Genomic DNA, 18,170 nt, shown 5'->3' with positions numbered 1-18,170 from the left:
CTTGTGATCTTTCTGTCAAATAAATAAATAAAATCTTTAAAAAAAAATCTGACTCGTTATTTAAAAAGGCACAAAACAGAATGGAAATGCCTTCACCTATCCAAGAGTTAAATGAGAATTCAGAAAATAAAGGGCAAAAGTGAAAAGAACAAAGGAGACTTTCTTTTAAATACTCCTGTCAATACATCTTTTCAAGAAAGAAAAAAACTTCCCACATAACTGACATTTAAACATTTCTGGATTGCTCTTCATTCATCCATTTTCTCTACCCACCAGCTTCATGACTTAAGACCCAGACAAAGACAAATTGTATTTCTTTATTCACTGGCAGACATTATCATGAAGGATCACAATGCATTTACATTTATCAAAGAAGAAGCAGATAAAAGAAACCGTTCTTAAGCTATGGAAATTCCTATCAAAGAATTTTATTAGAATTAGATTAGTAAGAAAATATCCTTACACCTATTAACAGTTTTATAAAGCTATTTTTTAATGTCATTTGATACTGGTTACTCTTGTTAAAAGCATCTTTCAATGATAAGTTTTTAATTTTTATAAAGAAATTTTGGATCTTTTATGGTTATTGCTTTCTTGACCTAAGAAACCTTTGGCTACCCTCAAGTCACAAAGATCACCTACGTTTTCCTCTAAAAACCTTTGTACTTTAGCTATTAAAAAAAGGTCAATGATCCACCTCAAATTCTTTTTTGTGAGGAAGGGGGTCTTGGTTCATTTTCTTTCCACATGGAGGGTTAGTTGTTCTGGCCTCATTGAAAAGACTTTCCTTCTCTGTTGAATTGCTTTGCAACCTTTGTCAAAAATCAGGTAACCATATAAAGGTGGATTTGTTTATAGGCTCTCTTCTGATTCCACTGATTGACTTTGTTGTTGATCCTTATGCTAGTATCACACTGTCTTGATGACTGGATACTATTGACTATAATATTCCTTGTACTGCTTTACAAAATTTAAGCCTCTATAATATAGGGTATATAAGGGTACCTGGCTGGCTCATTCAGTAGAGCATGCAACTTTTGATCTCAGGATCGTGGTTCAAGCCCCACGCTGGGTGCAGAGATCACCCCAAACTAAAAAATCTTAACAAAAACAAAAACAGGGTATATAAATTAAGTCGAAAATAATTGGGATCAAGAGAAGCCTAAAATAATCCTTAATAAATCACTTTTAAAAATTTTATCATGGGTTTGAAAACACTCCATAATTACTATTGTATCCAGAGCAAAATATATTTACCCACAAACAAATGAAAAACTACAAATTCCTCTTTATTATTTTCAACTGAAATTATGTGTGAAAAATATTTTATTAATTTTTCTACTCAATTCCCACCAGATTTTTTCACATTAGTTACTTAGTAATACCACAGTGTAGTAAGTTTTAAAATAATCCTTAAAAAAAATTCATGTGTTTGAAGCCAGAAGATGAATACACAGTCCCTCTTCATGTTTAAACTTTTCCATAATAAACTGTTAAAAAGTCATGCATCAATTTCAGAAATGTATCTAGTTTAAAAAAAAAAAGTAGATAATTTCCTTTCTAAAGAGAAGTTCCATAAAATCCCCTTTAAAGTTTAACTATGAAAAGATTAAGAGCAAGAGTACAATTTTTCCATAAAATAAAAAAAAGCAAATCCCAAAAGTAATTTTTAAAAATCCATTGTGAGCAGACTGTACATGGTTCTTGAAACTATTGGGCTGTACCAATTTCATTCAAACTGGCAAAGAAGGATCTTCTACCACCACATCCTATTTTTTTTTAAAAGCAGATAGCCTAAACTGTCAAACCTCTGATTTTTTTATATACAGCTTAGCAGCCAGAAAATGCTGCCAGACTGAGAGTAACACCAAAAATCTTTTAAGATTTATCATTTATTCTTAACCTGAAATTCTACTTTGAAGCACAATACTTATACCTTCCTAAAATTATTCTAATAATACATAAATAAATAACCCCAAACACTTAAAAATTCTGCTAAAATAAATTGAATGTTTATTACTTTTTCTTCTGGCAGCAATGAAAATCACTAGAATCTATACTTTTGTCTTTTCCAAATGATCTGCATTAAAACCATACTTTCTCGAGACAAAATTCAGTTTTAAAATCCTCAAAATGTTTAGATATAATAGACAAATACTGATTTTTTTCACTAATGATGAGAAACAAGAGATCTAATTTAATCAAGATCTGACATTCATAAGTTTTAAACATGTAACTGAGCTAAAAGATCGAGATATTGATTATAATAATTACAGGTAGAGAATATCATTTATGCAATTTCTAGGTTCATCATGATAGTATATATCCAGAGAACTTCTCTTATATATAAGAGAAGTTCTTGGATCCAATGTCAAATAATGGAATTTGGGCAAGCACTCTTAATATCACTTTTATTTAATATGCACTACATGCACATGATGCAGGCTGGGAAAGAATCCATGCATTAAAGACAAGACAGACTGGTACTATTGCCAAACGTGCATTGAATCAATTAGAATGTTGCTCAAAGTTCTTTATACTTAATGGTTTCCATGAAAATAAGTGCAGAAGCAGAAATATGTATGCATCCCAAAGCGTCGTCTTCATTTGGTTTCCTGTGCTTTCTTTGCATTCTGTTTTTCTTTTGCCTAGAAGTTAAAGATAGTATTCTATAAAATCTTAAAAGTCCATTTTAGATCATGTTAAAATGTGTGTACATGGGCATACTTAAGCTGAAAGACTTGAAATTCATTGTTTTTAAGACTTCTAGAGCATTCGCTTTCATAACTCAAGACTTGCAACATACCACTGCTGGACAAATTATAGTTATGCTCTGCCCCTCAGTAAAAAAGGATCATGTGTGGTTTACAGTTCTTTCTTATCTGCAACTGAAATGTATTATAATTGTAATCATTTCAATATACATAATTACTCATTCCACAAAGTCATACTCATTCATAAATGCTTCAAAACAATATATTTACCTATGTGCCCATTTCTCATTCAAACTGAGTATAAGAAAAATACTAGTTTCTGCATAGTTGGGATTAACAGAATATCACTGAAGGATCACATATCTGTAGTATTAATAAAATTTACTTATAGAACCTAAGAAAAATGCTCTCATACCTTATTTCATTTGATCTTCATAACAATTATATAGCTTGAACCCAGTAACTCTATTTTATTTTTCAGCAGATGAAGACAGAGCTTATTGATTTCACACTTGAAAAAAGTCACACCGCTAGTATAAAATAAAACCGCAAGAGGTCAAAAGACACCTGTTCTATAGTGGTGCTTTTCAACGTGCATACCAAAGACCTGGGTAACCCTGTTATAATGCTGTTCAATAAAATGCCTGAGATTCTAAATTTCTAATAAATTTTTAGGGGATACCAATTCTGCTGGTCTTCAGATGACACTTTGAGAAATAAGATTTTAGAGAACTACAATATAATGTTCTTTCCACTATGCCACTTGAATCAGCAAGGAATAGAGTTTTGCTATTATGCAACTAAGAAAAAAGAAACTTCCTTGGACAGAAAAAATAGGGTAATTAGAACTACAATATTTTTATAATGTATTAGGTAGTATAATTATCATACAGCTATATGATAAAATAGTGTTATTCCTTAGAATATATTAAAAGGAAATATACATACTATATCAAACTGCTTACATAAACATTTTTAATTAACATAATTTATAATTTGATATGTATATAATTTTTATTTTTAAGATTTTATTTATTTATTTGACGGAGAGAGATCACAAGTAGGCAGAGAGGCAGAGAGAGAGAGAGGAGGAAGCAGGCTCCCTGCTGAGCAGAGAGCCCAATGTGGGGCTCGATCCCCAAACCCTGAGATCATGACCTGAGCTGAAGGCAGAGGCTTAATCCACTGAGCCACCCAGGTGCCCTAATATGTATATAATTTTTAACAAAGAAGCTGTTTCTAAATAATAAAAATAAAATTTCTGATATAATTTGAAATAAAAATATGTATTTTTCCCATATTGATCTCCGAATATACTCTGAACATACAGACTGTTTAGTAGGATTAACAAAAATAAACTTACTGGTTTATAATGTAAACTTTATAACATAATTAAATGAGCAGACATATAATGCAGAGTGTGCATACATTTATTAAACTATATAATTCAGATAAAAATAAGTGAAATAAGTTAAAAATAATTATTACCATTTATTGAGGACTTATTTATGTACTTTATAGATCTGATCTCATTTAATCCTCAAGAATGTGAAGTAGGTATGATTCCTAATTTATAGATGAAGAAATGGAAACTATAATAACTTGCCTAAAAGCACCAGCTAATAACGTATCTTCAATTTAAAACCCAAAGCCTATATACTAAACCGAAAGCTCAGACTTTGTTAAAAATAAAAAACAATATTACATTTCTAAATAGTATGAAAAAAAGGTACACTGTTATGTTCTATACAGTATGCTAATGAAATATCAAAATACACTGACCCAAGTGGATAATTCTGTAACCGTAGATATCAATGTAGATATCACTGGGAATACCAACTGTTCTTCTATCTTATTTCCATTAAGGAATAGAAGAAGTAAGTTCTAAAGATTATTACCAATTGAATCGTAATGTTTTAGTAAAATGGGGACAAAATTCAACATTGTGAAGGTGTTTTGAATCCCTCCAGGGCAATGGAATCTATGATTTTACATTATGGTAGGTTATGGATGATTGTTAAAAACCTGGAATAGATAATGATCCAGAATTACTAGGTTAAGATAAAAATATTAAAAGAATTATAAGTATACCTGAACTCAGTAAAAGTTTCACAAATGAAATTTTCATCTAGCTGATTTTATATTTTAAGAAATAGATTTGGTATATGCCATAAGAAATTTTATAACTATGTATTTTTAGGTTATTTCCTGAGCAGTTCTTACGTAATGCATATTTAACGCCTCAGAAGATTAGAAGCCTCATGTAACAAAAATACTTACAAGGCTAGACCTTAACCTAATTCATTATAGCCATATGGCTTCAGGAGAATCAAAGTCTTGATCTTTTCTTTATTATTCTATAAAATAAAAAGATTTTCAAACGTAAATATTTTTATGCAAGCACAGGCTCTAAGCAACTATCTCAGTTACTCAGGAATCTGATCTTGGACAGGTTTGGCCATTTACCTTACTGCCAAGAGTAGCCAAATTTTTCCTCTTTGGTTCCCTCTCCCTCTTTTATGCTTTATTCTTTTATTATTTTCCCTTGGCATAGGGGGCTGAGGGGTAGGGGAGGAACAGTTAAATGTACTAATTCTGAGTAATTTCAACTTACCCATTTCTGTATTCTACATGTTATTTTTCTTAGAAGTAGTACTATTAAGCAATTACCACTGTTAAAGATTTTGTATTATATATAATTACAAAATCTCATCATTATTTTTTTTTATTTGTAACATTTGTGTTTATCTGCAGAAAGTGATATTCAGTATGATACAATGATTTTTTTTTTCAAAATGAGATGAATACATTTGTGGTTAAGGAAGCTGATTTATTGGTAGACAATATTGATTCTAACCATGGATTTAAAATTTTGTGGCTGTGAAACTTCAAGTGGCATAAAGCTATTTAAGAGCTACTCTGTGCTCCCCCAGGATCTTCAGCATGAATTGATTCTGGCACTTACTAGAACAATCCTATTCAGCACAATACTATAATTGTTTATTCTTTTCTCCAACTGTATCATGAACTGCTTAAGAGAGAAGAACGTGTCTTAATTATATGTACATCTACAGACTTTAAGAAGTTCTGGAATATAGTTAAAGCTAGATAAATGTTTGACGAATAACTTTAAAATTTCAAAAATTTTAATCAAATAATCCATCTGAATTTCTTTAGATTCCTTAGGAAACATTCCTTAGGGTATAACAGACTGATTCCTTTAAAGGAATTCCTTAGGGGCTAACAGATACTGCATATACACAAGGAATAAACATAATTTCAATATTGCTTATCCAATATTATTAATCAAAGAATAGTCTGAAGAAATAGGCAAAACGTAGATGAGTAACTATCCCTTCAAAAAAAGATGCAAACACAAGAACACACAGAGCTGGTGTCCCGCTAACACAAGACATTCATACACTGCCACCCTGTGTCCAAAATGTGAAGCAAGAAATTATGGTTCCAATGCTTGTTCTCCCTACTATGCTTTCAAAAAAATCTGGGGATATAGTCATTAAAAAACAAAAATGGTTGTTTTCCTAATTTGCATCAAAAAGTTTATCCACAGGCCAATTTTAAAGCAAAATACACACATTTTAAATTCCTCTAATAACATTTGTCTGGCCTTTAGTAATATTTATCTTGAGTTAGAATCTGATGCAACAGATCATTTGATTTAACACAATGCTATTTTATTATTATTTTAATATTTTTAATAGAGAAATATTTCATACTGTTTCATACAAAGAACACAGTATCTAGGAACTTCTGAGAATCATAGAACCCTAATTGTTTAATTTAAAACTTTTAAAATCAGTTTCCCATCTTAGAATTTTTTAACTTTAACACCCTGGGATACATGAACAGAAAATCGTATGGAAAACAGTAGACTTAGCAGTTTTCTGCAATAATTTGTGCACTAAGTGCAAAAGCAGAACACACATGTTTCAGGATCCAAAACACTGTCTCATTTCCTTTTGTTTACGATGATATTAAAAAAGCTGGGTTGAAATGTATCTTTGCTTCAGAAATTTTAAAATTAATAAGAAACATACCAACCATGTACTCTGCTCTTAAGTTAATGGTCCAAAATTTTATTTGCCTAGTAGTGTCTTTTCAAAGTGTTTCTCAAAATTTAGTACACAAACCAGCTGCATTAGAGTCACTTGGGGTAACTTATTAAAGATTCTTTCCCCTATCTGAGAAGAACTGAGGAGGGACCAGGTAACATGTATTTTAAGAGTATCCAGCAATGGTCACTTTCGGAAACACTGACTTACAGTATGAACTTAAAAACAATTTAATTGCATTGCAACTATGCAATTATTTTATTTAAGAGCCTTATACTAAGGAAAAAATCTTAGAAATCAGCATTTTTCACAAACGTATGTGAACTTTCTTTCGGGGGAAGGAATACTAGCTTAGGAATGAATTAAAAAATAAAACATTTCTTAGTCTAAGCTATAGTTATTTTTCCCCCTTCAGTGTCCATTCTAGTTTTAAATTACATGATAATCCAAATTTTTCCTAATATAAATAACAAGAAATCTACTGTTTCAGTCTTTAAAATCAAAAATTTGCTTTCAACTACCTTAATGGCACCTGGGTGGCTCAGTCAGTTAAGTGTCCGACTCTTAGTTTTGGCTCAGGTCACAATCTCAAGGTCATGAGATCAAGCCCCATGCATCAGGCTCTACATTCCGGGTGGAGTCTGCCTGAGATTCTCTCTCCCTCTCCCTTTGCCCCTCCCCACTACTCCCTAATAAATAAATAAAATCTTTAAAAAATATTTTTTTGCTTTCAGCTTACAGACAGGAAAATTTTAAAATTTTATTCTAATATTAGGTACAACCTAAGTTCTTAACACTAAGGATTCAGGACGGCTAAAGCAGTGCGGCAATTCCTTATTTTATTTTATAATATCAGGTTGAACTAATTCTCATCTAGAATATAAAGCAATAACTAAAAGCAAAAAAAAACTGAAATGGGAATGCTTCAACAAATTTTACCTCTATTCAAGTCAAGATGTTTACCTTGTTTTGGGGAAATCAAAATCTAATTTAAGTATTCATCAGTAAAATACTTACCTTTTCTACTAATGGTATTAACTGTTGGTGTTCTGCTAAAGTCTTTAATAATTCCATAATGAAAGGCAGGTAATTATGCTTCCTTCTGATATTTTCAATCTGAAAATAAAACAAATATCAAACCACACTAAGTTTCTGACATTTTGATCTTTGCATCCAACTCAAAACAGAAATGGGAGTAAATTTTCCATTCTCACAAGAAAAAATATTAGAAATAATGAGATTTCATCTCCATGAGAAAAAAGACTAATACAACAAAACATGTGACTTTCTTGGGTGTGGCTTCCTACTCTTGGCCTAACAAATAACACTTTTAAAAGTCTAAAATTATTTATGAAAACTTAAGAGGAAAGTAAATTTAAGAAGCCCACATGATAAATTAACACTCTTACTACTACAACTATACAAATAATCAGGTCATACCTAAAGAAACCAGCTTTACTTTGTGATCAAGAACAATCTTTCTTTCAATTACTTTTAATCAAGAAAACAGACTGTAGGGACAGATCTGTACTTCAAGTGAAAACCATGCACTGACTCCTGGGTATTTACCCCAAAGATACAAATGTAGTGAAAAGAAAGGCCATCTGTACCCCAATGTTTATAGCAGAAATGGCCACGGTCACCAAACTATGGAAAGAACCAAGATGCCCTTCAGCGGACGAATAGATAAGGAAAATTTGGTCTATATACACTATGGAGTATTATGCCTCCATCAGAAAGGATGAAAACCCAACTTTTGTAGCAACAAGGATGGGACTGGAAGAGATTATGCTGAGTGAAATAAGTCAAGCAGAGAGAGTCAATTATCATATGGTTTCACTTATTTGTGGAGCATAACAAATAGCATGGAGGACATGGGGAGTTAGAGAGGAGAAGGGAGTTGGGGGAAATTGGAAGGGGAGGTGAACCATGAGAGACTATGGACTCTGAAAAACAATCTGAGGGGTTTGAAGTGGCAGGGGGGTGGGAGGTTGGGGTACCAGGTGGTGGGTATTATAGAGGGCACGGATTGCATGGAGCACTGGGTGTGGTGAAAAAATAATGAATACTGTTATGCTGAAAAGAAATAAATTTAATTAAAAAAAAAAAAAAAGAAAGAAAGAAAACCATGCATTGTCTAGAGCACCCCTCCCAAGTTATGTGATTCTAGTTTGTTACTGCCCTTTCAGCTATTAAATATTCTGTCTGGGAGAAGTTCAATTTACTTTCCTTTTCTCATAGGAAAAAAAGACAGTTTACATTTTTAGTAAATTCAACATTCCTTTACTTCATATAAATTTGAGCTGCTTTAACTTCTTATTTTAACTAGTTGTGATATCTTACAGGTTCCTTCAATTAATTAATCAATTAAATAAAATCTTAACACATATTCATATTATAGCAGTAAGAGAATCATTTTACCTTTCTGAACAGACATTTTCAAGCAATGTAGTAGGTAAAGATTCTGAAAACTTAATCTGTATTTTATCTTAGGCTAATATTAAAACTTAGTGATGAAATAACCCTGCATTAAGAACATGTAAGTGTTGGGTACTTATTTTTATATACCACATAAAATGGAAGATAAGTATCTAAACTTTCATCCCTTACTTTCCTATCTTCCATGAACTTGGAATTCTCTGGAACCAGCCCCTACTACTTTCAACTGAAGAAATCCTACAGTCCAAGGTTGATTTATTTAATTTAACAGTCATTTATTGGCTGGTAAGTATGATGCAAAACACCATGCTAACGCTTTGTTGAGCAATAAAAAAGAAAAAAGGACAATTCTTGCCTTCAACTGAGCTTCAAATGAGTAACAATGATTTTGATACACATGAGAAATGACATAACTACCATTTCCAAACTTATGCAAAATTCAAAGTTCCTTCTACTCTTCACTCTCTCTGAAAAAAGCTTATCAGACTGCAAGTGAAAGAGAATGACAGTCTTAAAGACAGACTTGCTTTATATTTGACTCTGAATTATACAAATGTTTGCCATAATTAAAATTAAATTAAAAGTTTTTTTAAAACCCTAAATAACTGGAAAGGAAAATAAAACAAACGAATCCAATTGTGCATTGGTGATATACCCACACCAAGAGAAAATTGGGGACAGAACCACATCAAGAAAAAATTTTTTCAAGTGAATTTAAAAATAGTAATTTAACTGTATAACCAAAATGGGGTATACCCTAAGGAAAAAAATAAACTTCAGAAAAAACTGTATTGTTATTAACACTAGTATTGCTACTCTGAACCTTTCTATAGGTTTTATATATATATAAAATATACATATATTATAAAGAAAACAAGTCATTACGTTAATATTGTTAGGAATCAAGACTTTCAGCTTAAAAGAAGAAATGCAAATGGTTAATTTCAAGTATAATGCCCTTTAACTCATTTTTTTTTCCTTTTAAAGTAGGCTCCACACCCAACATGGGATGGAGCTTGAATTCATGACTCTTGAAGTCAAGACTCTCATGCTCTAACAACTGAGCCAGTAAGGTGCCCTAAGCCCTTTATTTCTAAATTTGAAATTTATTTCTAAATTTTTACTCTAAATTGAAGAGTAAATTCACATTGTACAAATTCACATTGTTTTCTCTTCAAAACTAAAATAAGAAGCAAACAAAAATGTATTCCTTAGCTTTGAAAAGGCCTAGATATAATGACTAATCAGGATCACTGAGTACCCAAATAGTGATTTCTAAATAATATTTCCCACCAAAAGAACCCAAGGTTTCTTTAAAAAAATGGCTAATCCAAGTCTGAAGTAGGAAATGTTCAAGAGGAGTCTGAAACATCTTGTCATACTAGAAATCAAGGAAGCTATCAAAGATGAAGAGAATCATATCAAAAGGACTTAGGACTTGAATTGGATCCTAATAGCCAAAGATAAGACAATTTGATCATTTATTGCAGTGAACTGAAGCAACAAATAGGTTAAAAATTTGTTCATAACAATACTTCAAAAAAAAAAAAATCAAAAGAAAGAAACCTCACTAGTTACACCTTTGTGGGGTGCCAAGGAACCAAGGAACCAAGTCATTATTCTGAAAACTAGTAAATGATGGGTAAAACAATCACGTATTCAACATATCTTCATGTCAAAATATACTACTCTATATTAAAACAAAGGAACAAATAAAATAGAAAACATACCTTATATCTTTTTAGTTTCTGTACTTCTTCTTCAATAAGCATCTGGTTTTTGGCAACCTCTGACTGAATAGCACTTAACATATTACTACCCTGGTCTGTATCCATGGGTTCCTCCTTAGGGTAAAGAAAAAAAAAGAAAACAGCATACCCTAATGATTGAGGCTTGAATCCAAACTATTTTAAAATGATAACACAGTACAATTATTTTCAAATTTTACTTTTTTTCCTTCCTTCGCTATAAAGATTTTATTTATTTATTTGAGAGAGAGAATGAGAGGAGACATGTTAGCGGAGAAGCAGACTCCCCACTGAGCAGGGAGCCCCACGCCGGACTTAATTGTGGGACCCCAGGATCACAACTCGAGCTGAAGGCAGACGCCCAACCAACTGAGCCACCCAGGTGCCCCTCAAATTTTACTCTTAATACTGGTGACAGAATACCAGTCTAATTGCAATGTTAAAGAACAAAAGCCCTAAGAAAGTGCTTCCCATATTCCTATGTTCTACGATAACACATACGAATTTTTACCTAAAAAAAATCTATACTGCAATATACTATAGTGCTATAATCTTTTATTCAGCCACAAAATGCTTGAATATGCTATTAAGAAAATGTCACCTAAAGAATATAAAGAAGATATTATTACCAATTATCTTCTCCAATCGTAATTACAACAAAAAAACAATTACATAGACTAGTAAAGATTTTATGTAAATCTAAATGTACCCAATTAATTCTGTTAAAAATATAGAAATATATTCTAACTTGCTCGATTTCATAATGAAATTAAATAGTTAATTGCTAACACTTACTTAGCATGTAATGTTTGTCAGTCTGTTTTAAGTTGTTTACATATATTATCTCAGTTAATCCTCGCAACAGCCTTCTAAGGTAAATACAATTCACTTCATTTTAATTTAAGAAATTGAAGCACAGGGGCTCCTGGGTGGTTCGGGCAATTAAACCACTGACTCTTGATTTAGGCTCAGGTCATGATCTCAGGGTCATGAGATGAAGCCCTTCATGGGCTCCTTGCAGGGCACGGAACTTAAGATTCTCTCTCCCTCTCCCTGGCCCCCTACCACTCGTGAGCACGTGCTCTCTCTCTCTCAAAAAAGAAAGAGAGAGAGAGAGGGAGGGAAGGAGGGAGAAGGAAAGTGAAGCACAAAGAAGTATATTCCAATTCACACATCCACTACGTGGCAAAGCCAGGAGCTAAATCAAGGCAGCCTGACTCAAGTGTGTTCTCTTCATCACCACTCAGGACACTTGATTAAATCAAGAAGGAAGGAAGGGAGGAAGAGAGAGAAAAAGAAAGAAAGAAAGAGAAAAAGAAAGAACAGAGAAAGAAAAAAACAATGAGATCGGATAAAGAAAGAGAAAGAACAAAGAGAGAGAATACCTTTCCTGAGACAACTGAACTAGAACTTTGCACTTAAAAATGTGGTCACAAACCTCAGCAAGTTGTCTTTGTAACTCTGCTATCTTCTGTTCGTATATCATTTTTCTGTCAGACACAATGGCCATTAAGTTAAATCGAATTTCGCCTTCACTGTACCTAAAAAAAGTTAAAGTTTATAATGTAATAAAGAATTGTAACACTATTACAATTAAGATCTATTGTGACTACCCCATGGCTCTTTAGGATAAACACAAATACTATCAATTGGCTACAGTGAAAATTGACATTTAAAAAAAGCTTTCATATATGAAAGGCTATAACTGCAGGAAAAAAACTAGCTAAATTTAAACACAAATATTTTTAAATGTTCTAAAATAAAATTATATCACTAAACATTTGAAATAAAAAATATTTCATTTTCCTACTTTCATAAGAAATATGGCAACCATCATTTACTTCAGATCTCATAAAAAAATAACTAAACTAAGACCTCCCAGTTGTTGGATTAATTATTATGGCATTTTGGTGGTAATTAACTGTATTCCTAACTACATACTTTTTTCCAAGTCATGATGTAGCTGCCATTTTTAGTCCATATATTTTTATATTTCACTTATACTTTACATTTAATTATAAACTATAAAATATTGTATAATATTTTACTAATATAATGTGGTTATATCCTGTTGCAAAATTTCTGAACGCTATTTTATTTTCACTACTCTGATACCAGAGTATCACAATGAGACATCTCACAGTTTAAGTTTATTTATGGTAACGATTGACATTAGAATTACTGGTAAGATGTGTAAGTGGTGCTTAATCAAGATGAAAATATACAGAAAATCTAAGCCCGTTTTTGCATTATATACTTAACGACAATTTCGCATAGTTCTATTCACTGAAAGAGTATAGAGCACTATAACTACATGCTTTAAACCATGTAAAAATGTTTTTAAAACTCTGCTGTGGACAATTATCATATGATCTCACTGATATGTGGAATTTAAGAAACAAGACGACAGAGGATCATAGGGGAAGAGAGGAAAAAATCAAACAAGACAAAACCAGAGAGAGAGATAGACCATGAGAGACTTAATCTCAGGGAACAAACTGAGCGTTGCTGGAGGGGACGGGTTGGGAGGCATGGGGTGGTTGGGTGATGAACACTGGGGTGGGTATGTATTGTAATGAGCACTAGATATGACATAAGATGGATGAATCACAGACCTGTACCCCTGAAACAATATATTATATGTTAATTAACTGAATTTAAATTAAAAAAAATAAAATAAAACTATGCTGTGGAACTTCCATTTCCTCATTTCTCTCACTAAGAAAATACCAAAATAAAAACACCAGACATAATATATATTTTTAAAAAGAAAACGAAAGCATAAATTGAACATTCTGAAAGGTGGAGAGAAGGCAGAGAAGCTAGGGAACCAGGACCCAAAAATAACACAGTGATGAACTCTGTGAGTTATCTTATATGCCTTCATATAGCCTAGACCTGGAGTTAAAGAAGCCAGCAGCTAAGAAATACCAACAGGCACAGACAAAAAATGGACGAGAAAAGGTCTATTCCTTCTATCCAAACAGGAAAGGAGCAACTCACGAGACAGAAAACTTTTAGATAATAACCACTCTACCATAGCTAGACACAACCCGAAAAAAACTGTGCCCCAACTCTACCTACCAGCAAAGACCGAATAGGGACATAGGACTCTCATCCCTGTGGACAATACTGACACCTATTTGCACCTATTTGCAGTATCTAGAAGAAACTAAAAGGGAAGCCAAGTGGGAAGTCACTACCATACAGTGGTAAAGGAGCCTCTCCCACTCCAGTGACAGTGAAGCCATGTGGTAAGCAGTAACAAGGCATTCCTACTCCTTCCAGCAAGGGTAGTATCAAGTGGACACTCTTTGGGGGCCAGAACTGCCCCAGCCCAGTAATAACAAGGAACCTCTTCCCATCTCAGGTATCAGTGGAAGCAGAGTGGAAACCTGAACATCTACTCCCACCTGGCAGTAATGAGGTAACATCCTGATTTACTCAGCCAGAGCAGTGCCCATATAAACCAGCTTAACAGAAATTTCATTTAAAAAATCCAGAGTCTTGGGACACCTGGGTGGCTCAGTGGGTTAAGTGGCTACCTTCGGCCAGGTCCTTGGGATCGAGTCCCACATTGGGCTCCTTGCTTGGCGGGGAGCCTGCTTCTCCCTCTGCTTCTGCCTGCCAATCTGCCTGCCTATGCTCTCTTTCTCTCTCTCTCTGACAAATATATAAAACATCTTAAAAAAAAAAAATCCAGGATCTTTTTATATAAAACTACAAATGTCTAGATCTCAACCTGTAATCATTTGTCATATTAAAAATGATGAAGATCTCAACTCAAATGAAAACACTAATCAGAAGAAAACAGAGCTGCCTATATCACTATGAAATAAAGTAAATTTCAAAACAAAGAAAATTTACTCGAGAGGGACATTACATAATGATAAAAAGATCAATCCACTAAGAAGAAATAATGATAAATGTTTAGTTTACACACCAAACAACAGACCTGCAAAATACATAAAGTAAAAACTGATTAAAACTGAAATGAGAAGTAGACAAATCCAAAACTATCCCAATCTGCAATGACATGATTATGAAGAAAATGCCAAGAAACTCACAAAGAACTTCTAAAGCTGGTGCATGAGTTCAACAACGTCAAAGTATGCAAGAAAGAAAATAATCAACTGCGTTTCTACATACTAACAATAATCAAAGAAATCAAATATGAAAATAAATTATCATTTGTAATCACTCAAAAGACTCAAGTACTTGGATACTTTATTATCTGACAAAACATGTACCAGACCTTATGCTAAAAAGTACAAAATGCTGAATAAAGAAATTAGAGAAGATCAAAGTAAATAGAGAGACAATACCATGATGTTCATGGACAGGAAGACTCATCATAGTAAAGATGTCAATTCTCCCCAAATGGATAGAAATGTTTCACACAATTCCTATCAAAATGCCAGCAAGAATTTTTGTAGATATGCACAAGATTATACTAAAACTTATCTGGGAAGACAGAGGAACTATAACAGCTAAAACAATTTTGAAGAAAAAGAATAAAGTTGTAGGTATCAGTTTATCTGATTTCAAAATTTACAATACAGCTACAGTAATCAAGACTGTGTAGGACTGTCAGAGAGCAAACAGGTCAACAGAACAGAGTAGTGAACCCAGAAACAGACACATAAATACACCCACCTGTTATTATAATGCTACCAAATTGTTAGAGGAAGGATAACAAATGGTGCTAGAGTAAATGGACATGCACAGGCAACAAAATGAACTTTGACTAACTTCACAACATGTACAAAAATCAATTCAAAATGGATCACAGACTTAAATGTAAAATGTTAAAACATAAATTATTTAGGAAAAAAAGACAATCTCAGGATCTCAGGCTAGACAAAGAATTCTTAGATTTGACAACAAAAAACAATTCATAGTAGAAGAGAGTGATAAATTAGACTTCATTGGGATTAAGAGGTTTTGCTCTGTGACTGTACTGGGAGAATTACGGGATAGGCTACAGACTGGGAGATAATATCTGCAGGCAACATGTCTGATGAAGAACTAGTACTATCTATCTAAAGAAACTCAAGGCTCAACAGTCAAAAACAATCTAATCACAAAATAGGCAAAAGGCATGAAAAGATTTTCAACATCATTAGTCATCAGGGAAATACAGATTAAAACTATCATGAAATATCACTACCACCTACTATAATGGCTAAAATAAAAAATTTTGACAAAACCAAATGCTAGTAAGGATATGGAAAAACTGGATCACTCATCCACTGTTGGTAGGAATGAAAAATGATACACTCTGGAAGAGTCTGGCAGTTTCTTAGAAAATTAGACATGCATTTACAACTCAGCAATGGCACTTCTGGGCATTTATCTCAGAGAAATGAATACTTATGTTCACACAAAAATGTGTACACAAATGTTTACTGCTGCTTTATTCATCACGGCCAAAAACTAGAAGCAATCCACATATCCTTCAATGGGTAAATGAGGGAAAAAAAAAGAAAAAAAAAAAGGTCCTACCCATACCATAGACTACTACCAACCATTAGAAAAGAATGAACTACTTATTTACTTAACAACCTGGATAAATCTCCAGAAAATTATTCTGAGTGAAAGAAGCCAATCCAAAAAGTTACATATTGTATGATTCCATTTATATAACATTCTTTAACTGAAAAAAATGATAAAACTAGGGATTAAAGATGGGAGGGGAGAGTGGCAACAGAGGAAGTGGTTGTGGCTCTAAAACCGTGACATGAGAAATCCTTGTGCTCATGAAATCGTTCTGTACCTTGACTGCATCAGTATCAACATCCTGGCTGTTGACACTGTACTCTAGTTTGATAAGATGTTACCACTGCTGGGTAAAAGGTACATGGGATCTCTCCATATTATTTCTGTAACTGAATGTGAATATATAATTATCTCAAAACAAGGGTTTTAATTTAATTTAAAAATATGCTTAAAAACAACTCCACAAAACAACCATACAAAATATCTAATGGAGATCTGCATGTTTAACCTTTATAAAGAGGACACATTACCATGTAGAATTTAAATATTTCTGAAATAGATTTCCTGAACATATTAATTCAATCAAAAGTAGATGTTCAAGCACTGCTAAAATAATAATAAAATACAAGATGAAAGAAAATGTTTAAAAACTAGAATACTATGCCAGTGAGATTAGCTGAGCATTTACTTTTGTATCCTTTTTTCTATGACTGGCCTCACTGCACTGATCCAGTCATCTTGATTGCATGCACCTAGAAAGAAATTTGAAAGCAATTAAATCAAATGAAATCAACAATAAAATTATTTCAAAAGTTAGTCTAAAATATCTTTTTATAAATATTTTGGAAAATTCAGGATGGTAAAAATCCTTTTAGCATAACAATGTTAAGCTTCAATTTAAAGATAAAGGCAAAGAAAGCATGAGTATAATTTGCATTACTACATTATTACATCACTTAGCAGGTGCTCAACAAATGTATGGAAAAGTAATTCATTAAGGAGTTATCCCATTAAAATCCACAACTTTGTGAAATAAGAATACCATTTTACAGTAGTAAAACCAAGGACTAAGAAAAAGAGCACACAAGTTAGTAGCAAATAAGGATTCAGTTCTTATCAGCCTGACTCCCCACCATAACTATAAAATAAAAAACTGAAATCTATACATAATGCAAAACTAATTCTACCCAGTTGTATTAATCCTCTTTTTCACCATAATTTTTAGCACAGCCACTAGATGTATAGCAAAACTAGCTGTTCTACTTTATCTTTTACTTCCTTTGTATTTGAAGGTTCTAATAAATACAGAGTAAGTGACCAGATAGAAGCCAACAGAGAAAATACAGAGATCAGCTTAACCACCAAACTACAAAAAACTTCAAAAGAATTTTTAAAAATTCTATTTTTCTGTGACATAAAAAATTAAGTATTTTTAAATATAGAGGTAACATATAAATCTTCATAGATGAATTACTGGTTCTATGCAGGGGACATGGTCAAAAAGTATAAACAAAATGAACCTAGGTTCATTTTTTAATCTAATAGAACTACAAAGTTTTATGAACAGCAGATAACATTAGGTTTAATAAGAACAGGTTTTGTTGAAATTAAAATGAACCTAATTTTTTAAAAAGAACCTAATTCTTTAATAAGAACAGGTTTTGTTGAAATTAAAATGAACCTAATTTTTTAAAAAG

General features: G+C 32.5%; 1 protein-coding gene across 5 annotated transcripts in view; it reads right to left on the bottom strand.

Moving 5' to 3' along the window:
* Positions 1-297: 297 nt before the first annotated feature.
* The window catches only part of UCHL5 (ubiquitin C-terminal hydrolase L5), a 44,555-nt gene continuing 26,682 nt past the window's right edge, over positions 298-18,170 (bottom strand). For 3 of the 5 annotated variants that reach the window (XM_059413317.1, XM_059413318.1, XM_059413314.1), the window contains 5 exons: positions 17,162-17,225; positions 12,413-12,515; positions 10,957-11,070; positions 7,805-7,903; positions 298-2,648 (listed from right to left, as the gene is read on the bottom strand). In XM_059413317.1, the coding sequence (XP_059269300.1) occupies positions 2,604-2,648; positions 7,805-7,903; positions 10,957-11,070; positions 12,413-12,515; positions 17,162-17,225 (425 nt within the window). In that variant the 3' untranslated portion in view covers positions 298-2,603. The remainder of the gene's footprint in view (positions 2,649-7,804; positions 7,904-10,956; positions 11,071-12,412; positions 12,516-17,161; positions 17,226-18,170) is intronic. The other 2 variants (XM_059413319.1, XM_059413316.1) reach the window with 1 other exon arrangement.

The sequence above is a fragment of the Mustela nigripes genome, chromosome 10 (genome assembly GCF_022355385.1).
Source record: "Mustela nigripes isolate SB6536 chromosome 10, MUSNIG.SB6536, whole genome shotgun sequence".
NCBI lineage: Eukaryota > Metazoa > Chordata > Mammalia > Carnivora > Mustelidae > Mustela > Mustela nigripes.
This window is presented reverse-complemented; position numbering and strand designations above follow the sequence as displayed.